Consider the following 9,806-nt stretch of genomic DNA (forward strand, 5'->3'; position numbering starts at 1 on the left):
ACACTGCCTTTCACATTAATGATAGAAAAATTTCAAAATTGAACAATAGTCTACCTGCTTGCTGGGTGGTATAATGGGGAAAAAGATAACAGCCATCAGAAGGATTAATTTACTGAAGTCTCTTTAACTGGAAAACAGATTGGGACTAAAAGCCTCTATTATTTCATTTTCTGAATGAAACTGTACAGCATGTGGTAATTGCATTGTGCTGGAATAAAGCAATAAATGAATCCCTAAAATGAAGACATTTAATATGTAAATAAATATGATATCTAGCTTTATAGTTAGATAACCAGGTGTTCAAAAATCTTTGCCTTGATTTTTTTCTTTGAAACTTTCAGTCCTATTTTGCACTTTGGTATTTTTGTGTACTTTGTGACCATCATCAGGATAAACAGTTTGGATTGATTGGAGGATTTTTGTACATAGAGCTTTGTGTAAAATACATGGTTCCTGCATTCCTTTAAAACCAGAGAGTAAAAGTCAGTCAAGACCAGCAGGGACCTCATGTTGCTCTTCCTCCTGTCTATTTAGGGCTCAACCTGGTTGCCTTCCTCATCATAGTCTTCTCTTACACAAGCATGTTCTACTCCATCTACACGACGGGCCTGAACACCACAGACACACGGAGTCGCCTCCACAAGGACGTAGCGGTTGCCAACAGATTTTTTTTCATTGTGTTCTCTGACGCCCTCTGTTGGATTCCTATTTTCCTAGTGAAACTCCTGTCTCTGTTGAAGGTGGAGATTCCAGGTCAGTAAAACTCCTTCTGCTCCTCCAGAGAGTGCACTCTGAGGTAGTTCAGATGAAACCTGGCCGATTAATAAAACCGCTCGCAGTATTTCTCACCACACGTGTGACCTTAAGTGCTCTGATATAGAGAGCAACAAAATGCAGTGCTATTTATTCACAGGAAGAACCATCTATTTCATTTTAGGTGTATAGTAGCTACACAAATCTAGTTATATTCTCAATCTGTTACAATTGACATTTAATTTTGTGCTATTTAGGAAACAATTATGTCATTTTATGGTTGGCAGTTATAAAACTTTCCAAAAAAATGTTTTTTTTAATACTTAAATAATGTGATAAATGTAGTGCCTGAGAGGAAATGAAAACATAGGGCAGTATGACCTATGAAATATGGAGTCCAATACACTTTGTCTTGCCTTGGGATTCGTGAATGTGTTATATAGCTGAATGAGTAATGTGGCTGAATAAAGTACCATTGGGTGATTTACATGCAGGGAGCTTCATGCTAAAAAGCAGCCACAAAAAAAAAATACTTGTGCATGTGCAGTACAAATGCCTGCATCTTCCTGAAATATGTCAACCACAATAATGTTTCTCATGTCGAATCCAGCTCAATTAAATATAATGGATTTTAAAAGCATTGGAAAAGAGTTAAGTGCGTATAGGAAAGCAGCCATTATTCAGTCAAAAGGCTGAATTATTGTGAATTAAAAGCAGTCATTCTTAATGCCGTCAGGGAAAGTGTAATCCTAGTAATCACATAACAAGCATTTGATTAATGTACTCAATTCTTTGTATCAGTACAAGCAGACTCCCACTAGCAACAGCCTTTCCTCACTGGGAATTTGTACACAAAGTAGTGTAAATAAATTATTAAATTGCATTTTTCACCTTGAAAAATGTACAACCATTTCCTATAATTGTTTATAAGATTATAAATTGACAGAAAGGAAGACTATTTTAGGTTTTCTGAACTGATCAAAGAGAGCATTATTTTATTTCCAACAGCAAACAGTGACATTGTCCTAAGATACCACACATTCAAGTTACTGCTTCACAAATACTGTACCAGCGTTGAGGCTGAACTGTCTGTTTGCTAAATTAACCGGACTGGTCCGTTTACACCCAAAAGTCACTTTTGAGTAACACTGTAATGCAAAGCTTCATGAAAATGGTATAACAAGTGTCCAACACATTTTCTGTAAGACATTCCTCTACAAACAAACCATAAATCAACAGTACATTATATACAGTACCTGTCACCTATATTATCTTTTATGAGATGATCCTTTCTCAAACAGGACTTTGTCTTTAGATTTTGAACCGCCTGAAATGTAATATAGTGAGACAGAATCTCCAGTGTTTATCTGAAAAACAACAACTAAATCAATGCAGATTTTTAAAATCATGCCATTGTTAAAAAATCCCATCTCAGCAGTGATTTCTGTGAAGCATCACACAGTTTGAAATATAAGGAATTCTTAGAGACAGCGATTTGGTGTCAGGCCTTTCCAGATGAAAGCCTTGCAGGGCTTAAAGCTCTTTCTCTTCCTGTTGACAACTGGGTCTTTCTGTTCCACAAGAAAGCTCCCCACAATTTCAAAGACCAGGAAGAAGCTAGAAAGATAAGAAGAGGGTGGAAAGATTTACATTTTTTTCCAGACCATTTATAGTACATCTTTGCACATTTCTTCCAGCTTGAAGGAAAATGAACATGTCCTCCCTAATCCCATTATTTATTAGGAAACAAACACAAAAAACCTCTGGTAGACGCCTGACATCATTCCCGCATTTTTTGGTAGATATTTTCCCACAATGGAACATCTGTTTTGGAGTTTGATTACAGGATGCGCAATACTAGAAAAAAGACTAGCCTGTCAAGAAAAACTGGCCACATGACAGGATGTTTTAATTCATTTAAAATGGGAAAAAATAATGTGGAAGAAAAGGTTACTCTTTGTCTTCCTGTAAATTTTTTTTGAGGGATTTGTCAAAATGAAAGACAATTTTAGATTTTTTAACTGATCAAGCAAGGTACAGTACCTTAGATTTACTGTTTGTTTAATATCTACATTATATTAATGTTATATACAGTATATAGCTGTAGCCACACATTCCTCATATGTGACATTTGAAAGTAGGAGTGTACAGTAAATGTTTGAATTAGTTCTGCAGAGCCATTGTGAGAATACTGCAAAATGCGCTTATTTACGAGTTGTGGGGCTAAGGGTATCAGGATTATTTAGTGGAGAATCAGTCTTGAAGGGCTTTTAAAATGATTCTGCAGCTTCCTCCTCTCACACACAAACAAAAAAAGCTTTCTACAGTTCACGTAATAGCTAGTGCTTTGCATTGACGCAGTATATTACAAATACATTATGGTATTAATTATTGCATATTAAAGTGACATACCGGCGTGATTTATTTTTATTTCATTGGATGTCAGCCTTGGGCTTCCATAAATTATCTGTGACAGTTCTATGTATGTGTTCTCACAGGAACCATAACCTCGTGGGTGGTGATATTCATTCTGCCCATCAACAGCGCCCTGAATCCCATCCTCTACACACTCACCACCAGCTTCTTCAGAGAGCAAGTGGAAGTGTTGCTCTGCAGGTGGCAGAGAAATGCTGAACACAAAAAGGACAGGAAGAGCCTGACCACCTCTGTCATATACATGGATCCCTGCAAACAACCCTACTACCACCAAGGACTCCTACAGCAGATCTCTGTTGGGGAGATGAATGCCAAGTATGGATTATGAGTAAGGAGTATTATCATAGTCCTTAAGAATGAACCAACAATATTGTTTTCCAAGGATTACTTTTCCTTGCATGCCTGCAGAATTATACAGACAGCAGGCTCACTTTTCAACTGGCACCCCTGACACTCTCTGTGTGAATTTCATCGATGATGAAGACCTTTCCCATTATAATTTGATACCGTCCACTCCAGGCAGACATTACCCGAGTGCCGAAAATGTATATAATTGTGGAGAGGAGGTGCATTTCATTGTTTCATTTTCAGTGCTTCTGAGACTCAACAACAGACTAATGACTGTATTGTTTACAAGCAAGGTTTTGTATGAATTGTTGTTTTTTTTAAAAAGGCGAGGGGTGTCCCCGTGAAGGAAAATCTTGAGCATTCTCCACATGTGAGGGACTCTCATCTAAAAACCAAAACTTGTTCTATTTCAGATTGTGTACAGTCTGAAAACATTTTACATTTTAGAATGTGTACAGTATCTAGATGAATGTACAGTAAATAAAAGACAAAGTGCTTCATTTGTACAAGCAAACATGTCGTGTGACTCAAACTATGGTTTTGAAAGCCCAACAATTGCCTGAGATGGATATACTTGTCATCTTTACAAGTGTGAATTATTTAGGCTCCGGGTTGTTTCTGTTTTTTTTTTTAATGAATTATAAATTCTTTGCCTATTTTGCAGTTTTGTTGGAATCCTTTACCTGTGGAATTCCTAATAACTTAGGTCATGCCAATCCACCAGCACTGAAAAAATCTCCCAAAATATTTGATTTTCCATGAAAATAGTATTTTCCCAATGCAGTTTTTTTGTGTGTTTTCTTGTTTACATTGTTCTTTTACTTTGATTAATGGTTCACAATTCTCTTTTTTCAAAGCTTTTACAATGAAGATTTTCCTACAGGTAACCTGCTTTATAAAATGATTGACATAAAATAAGAATTAATAGTGACCTGTTTTTGTTGTGGTTGGGTTTCAAAAATGCTGCCAACAGCTCAGGAGTTTTAGAGAAACCCCAATCAATGTACAGTACCTAACTGAGAGAAAAAGAAAAAAAGGCATTTGCAGATGAATTTGTGCTTTAACCTTGAGTCTTGGCTTGAAGGATGATAGTCCCAAACTCCCTAGAAAATAGGCAAAGTATCACAGCCTTCATTGGGTTGGTGGAGGTGTGTCTGCGCATGGAATGCAGGGATGGAAGGTCCCATACTTATTTGAGGCTCCCTAGTGAACCAGTGATTGGATCTAGCTGGGATCTGTCTCTCTCCTAAAGTTTCATTATAAACACCTTTCTCTGTCCATAGTGAAAGACTGTTGGTATAGTGCATTTTAATCCATTGAAGGAATTCCTGAGGAAATGCTTTCAGTACCCTCTTCCACCTCTTCCACTTACATATTGTTTCTCAAAACCCAGTGCAGATTATAGTCTAATATATTTTGCACCTATGTAATTTAATGTTACAGAACTTTTTTTGTATGTGAACAATTTTTATCATACAAAATGTTCTTTCTATATCATTAATTATCTAATGAAAAATCAGGCAGCTCTTTAGAGATAGAGAGATTAACAATTTACAATAAACTGAAACAGAAATCTCCAAACCTGAATTTACAGTGTTCTCAGAATAAATGATAAAATTGACCTATATGCAGTCCACTCCTTAGAGCTCCTGGTACCTCAGATTCCAGAAAGAACACTTGTGTTCCTAAGAGTCAATATATTTTTAAAATATTCTTTGATGTAATCTATAATTACAGTATTCTGCAACCCTTTATTTTCTTTTCCCATTTTGTCATTGTTTTCTATTAGTTCATACTATTTTTAGAAAGCAGGAGACTTCTACAAACCCTCACTGAAACACCTATATGAACATTGAAAGCTAAATAACTAAATGTAAAATAACATTGTGAAAAATATCATAATAAAAATTGAACACTAGCCTTCTTGTTAAGACCTTCATACAGTAGAAAATACATAAAACTAATCTCTAAATGATTGTATTTTATTGCATTATTTCACCCACACTACAAAGTGACAATCTTTCACTGCTTAAAGAATATATATTTAATCCATAATTTACTATTGATTCACATTGATCTGGTTATTGATTAACTAAATCAATTGTGGAGCCTGTAAAAAAGCACATGAAAATGTTGAACATTGTGTCATGAAAGAGAACACACCGTGTCTTGAATCTCTTCTTAAGGTCAAAACTGAGACTTTTCTATGTGCCCTAAAGTGCTTTTTGGTAACAGTTCGTTCTAATATGAGGGTCATAAGCACAAGCTGCATATCATCTGAAGAACCCCTCTCTAAGAAAGTGTTGATTTGGAAGGAATTAGTGATATCTGTGAAATATGAATATGAGCTTTTTTTATTTCCTCTGAACCAGGGTCTCTTGAATAATGTGACTGCAGTTGCTGGCAAAGGAAATCTCAGAAAAAATCCAGAATGAAGTAGAAAATCTTCAGTTCTTTTGACGAAGCACAATTACAGCATTCCTCACACAAATCTCTTTCTGACACTTTTGATTATTAAGCAAATTATTCCATGACCAGAGTTACAGATCTGAGGCACAATCTGCGTGGAGTTTGTATGTTCTTCCATGTTCACATAGACGTCCTCCCACGGTCCAAAAACATACTGATGGGTGAATTGTCTTTTGAGAAAACTGGCCCTGGTGTGAATGTGTACTGTACATATATGTGTCTGTCCTGCAATGGACTGATGACCTGTCCAGGGTATACCCTGCCTTGCTCCCCTTGCTTGCCAAGACAGGCTCCAGTTCCCCTGTAACCTTGAATTGGTTAGAAAACAGGTGGATTGGATGGGTTGGAAATGCAATGTATTAATACTGCAGAATTGCCAGAAATCTGGTCCTGGAGGACTAGAATTTTTGTATGGGTCTCTTTAATCTGTCACCTGATGGGCATCTGCAGCAGATGGTTAATGTGACCAGTTACTGCAAGTAATTAAAATTTTAACAACTGAGGTCGTGGCGTTATATTTTCTCAAAGACATGGCTTTGTGCATTCAGTTTTAGAACTTTGAAATCTGTCCATACAAATAATGATCAGTCTTTCATTATTTATCCTCAACATTGACTTAAAAATCAAAGGACTAGGTCTCCCTGGTCCAGTAGGTTTTATGGGTAACCTCAATTTCTATATTGTCCATTTAAATTATGCTAAATTTAAGGGTTGATTGCTTAAATAAAATAATTTAGACATCATTTAGAACACAGATCTGATAGCCCTCAGCTCTTAAGAACCAGTTCCCTTAATTGAACACATTTCTTACTTAATTGAACAATAACTTTCAAGTGTTCCTAATCTTTTAAAAAACAGTGATTTAGGCAGACCTAAACTAAATTGGGACTGAAGTAGAATAAATACAAGTGGTCATGTACATGTCTGCCATGATCAATTTCTGTTAATTATACTGTATGTACAGTATTAATGATTCACAGTGGAGATGCTTTTGAACATTCATATACATTCGCAAAGTAAATAAGTGCTTTGCTGTTTGCTACAAGTTCAATGCTGTGTATTTTTCTCAAGATGGTAAATAACTGTAGCAGATGCAGCATCATCATGGAAAAAAAGATATTGGAATTTGAATAGTTAATCATCACGTGTGAAGACATCATGTATTATCTCTCTGGGAGATTAGAGTCTATTAACCCTCTGGTGACTGCCAACCACAAATTACTGTTAAATTATCGCTCTTGACCAAGCCCACCTGTGGAGTCAAGGGTACTGTTTACCACAGTTGTTAGCTAGTGATGTTTTTTATCGCAGTTTTCCAACAGTTAACACATGGATTTCTCTGAAGGCTTGCGACTCTAAAGAAAAGCTATTAAAATTGGGCAACATCAGACGGATTTACATTGTTTTAAATTAGATTTTTTTTTCATTTAATCCGGTGTTTATTGGAGCACTTTTAGGATTTTCCTTGTCATAATCATTACTGAGCGTGTAACGCCCTCAGGCGTTTACATTCCGAAATTACATCTATGGTAAAAACCACCTACTGTACATTTCCAGACGAGCACTCAGAAGAGCACTCTTTTCTTGCGTTATGCACTTCTGGGCCTTTGTGATTTCAAACTATTTTATTTGCGTGTTTGTTTCCAAAATATTCTGTTTGTTTTGCGCTTTAATCTAACCATGCTGCCCTTATTTATATAACATACCTCTGTTTTATATCCGGTGACGCTGAATTGTTACTTTTAAAAGGTAAATCATTATACCACAACTTCCAACTTGTGGAACATATTTTTAAAGCGTCATTTATTACAGTGATCTCTGCTATAGATTAATAGTCACTAGTTACAGTTATCTATGCATTCATCATACTGTACATTACTTCTTTGAGGCACATTCCCAGAACCAAAAATTAATTTAACAGACTATCGAAAACTAGTCACTGGCATTGAGCCCTCTCCCTTCTATGCTTTAGCATGGTGTGAGTGGGACGCCACTACTAACATCGATGGCACCTGCCATTTCTTTCCCCGCACCTGCTTCGTAAACACGGAATGCTCTACCGAGGAACGTCCTCCGCATTAAAAAAACATAAGTGATGAAACTTCCAGAACCGTAAACATGGAATTCCAGAATACGAAAACTTTTTAAATAAGCTTATTTTCCACTAGTGTCCTCTTGTAAGAAAAGAACTTTGTCAAATTTCGGCCATCGCCATACGGTACTGTAGCTGTGCACCTGTTCCACTGAATAAACATCATTTTTGAAGTCGAGCCTTGGTTTTAGAGTCTCCTGCGACTCAATACGGATCATCTAGCACAGTCTCCTACGCCCTCGTCAGTTTAATGCGTCAGCTTTGTGCGTGCGACTTTATCCCGGCTACTTCCTCTTGACTTCTTTATTCAGGTGTTTCGGATCGCTTGTACGGAATTCCCGTAAGAAAAAAACTTTTAAAGAGTACTTAACAGACAGATGCTACCTACAACCAACAATTAATCATAGCAAAGAAAACGCAAAAAGTTAAAAATGATTACAAGTAAACCATATGTCCTTGTTAATTAGGAATCTCGGTAAGCTTAATTGAGAATACAATTGAATTTTGTGTGAATATGCATCAAATCCTTCGTTTACTCTTGCATTTTACTGCTATATACTGTAATAATGTTCTGACAAACGTGATATAATATATGATGTGCTTTGTGTTAAAAGCCTCTCACATTTCCTAAAACTTGCGTTCATTATTCGAAGGGAGCACATGTCCTCTAGAAGTAGTGACACAGAGGCTTTGAAAATGCTCGCTCGTGTATTCTGAATGTGGCCAAAAATGCGACAAGGGCACATCTCATTAACAGGGTAGACTGAAAACCAGTTTTTGTTCATCATTGCTAAAAGTATAGCTAAAAGCGTACCTATCCAGCTTGTTGCTTGATGAATTTCGCAGTCATGTGTAACATACAGTACAGTAGTAGTAACATAATTGACTGGTCTCACGACTAAAGTTCTAAAGTTCTCTAATATAGAAAATGAATAGAGGTCTATTCGAAGGATAAATTGATAGTAATGCCAGCTCTAGACATTATATTTACAGCTCTCCCTGCTCTGGTTGCTCGGACACCCTACATTAAATATTTAAAATCACAGTTGTACGGGAGACAAATTCAAACTTTTTCTGAGATGTTCTGAAATAAGACATACTGCTCATTTTAAGATTGAACTCCTGTAATGAATTTCCACAAAGTGTTTTTATAAATTTATCATCATCTAGTCGTGAAAAGTGCATGAAATACGTGTAGCATTAATCTGGCGTGGATGCATCGAAGTGTTTCGCAGATTGCAGTGAAGTGTTATTAATACGACTGGAAACGTAGTCAATTATGGGCAACGTCATCTTTACTTTTCATGCTTTCGTTGCTTAATTGAACTAAATATTTATCCAGGAGATAAAAATAACGTTTTTGCATATTTTGTCAATTGCTTGTGAGTTTGTTTTCACCTGTAGGTGAAGTTCAAAATCGCCTAACTTGTGTCAGGCCCCAAGAGCCTGGATTGAATTTTGCTAGTTGCCAAAAATCTGCCAATAATTTGTTTTGTATTTGTTAATTCGCGCCTCAGCAGACATTTGGAATAATGAAAACGTTTTTTTAAAGAACTTACTATACAGTATATAATAGGTTTTGCATCTCACATCAGGTGTTCAAACTGAACTGAGATGTTTAGTTTCCAGTGATTGGTGTGGCTACTGGCGAATGGAAAAACGATATGTCCTCTTTCTTACAGTGGACTGCTTTTGATTCGTTGCTAGG

The 9,806-nt window shown here is 36.4% G+C and overlaps 1 protein-coding gene across 3 annotated transcripts in view; it reads left to right on the top strand.

The window, feature by feature from the left end:
• Window positions 1–4,051, top strand: part of LOC148658348 (relaxin receptor 2-like) — a 41,331-nt gene extending 37,280 nt beyond the window's left edge. For all 3 annotated transcript variants that reach the window (XM_088639401.1, XM_088639402.1, XM_088639400.1), the window contains 2 exons: window positions 535–753; window positions 3,252–4,051. In XM_088639401.1, the coding sequence (XP_088495527.1) occupies window positions 535–753; window positions 3,252–3,517 (485 nt within the window). In that variant the 3' untranslated portion in view covers window positions 3,518–4,051. The remainder of the gene's footprint in view (window positions 1–534; window positions 754–3,251) is intronic.
• The last annotated feature ends 5,755 nt before the right edge of the window (window positions 4,052–9,806 follow it).

The sequence above is a fragment of the Lepisosteus platostomus genome, chromosome 7 (assembly GCF_059453375.1).
Source record: "Lepisosteus platostomus isolate fLepPlt1 chromosome 7, fLepPlt1.hap1, whole genome shotgun sequence".
NCBI lineage: Eukaryota > Metazoa > Chordata > Actinopteri > Semionotiformes > Lepisosteidae > Lepisosteus > Lepisosteus platostomus.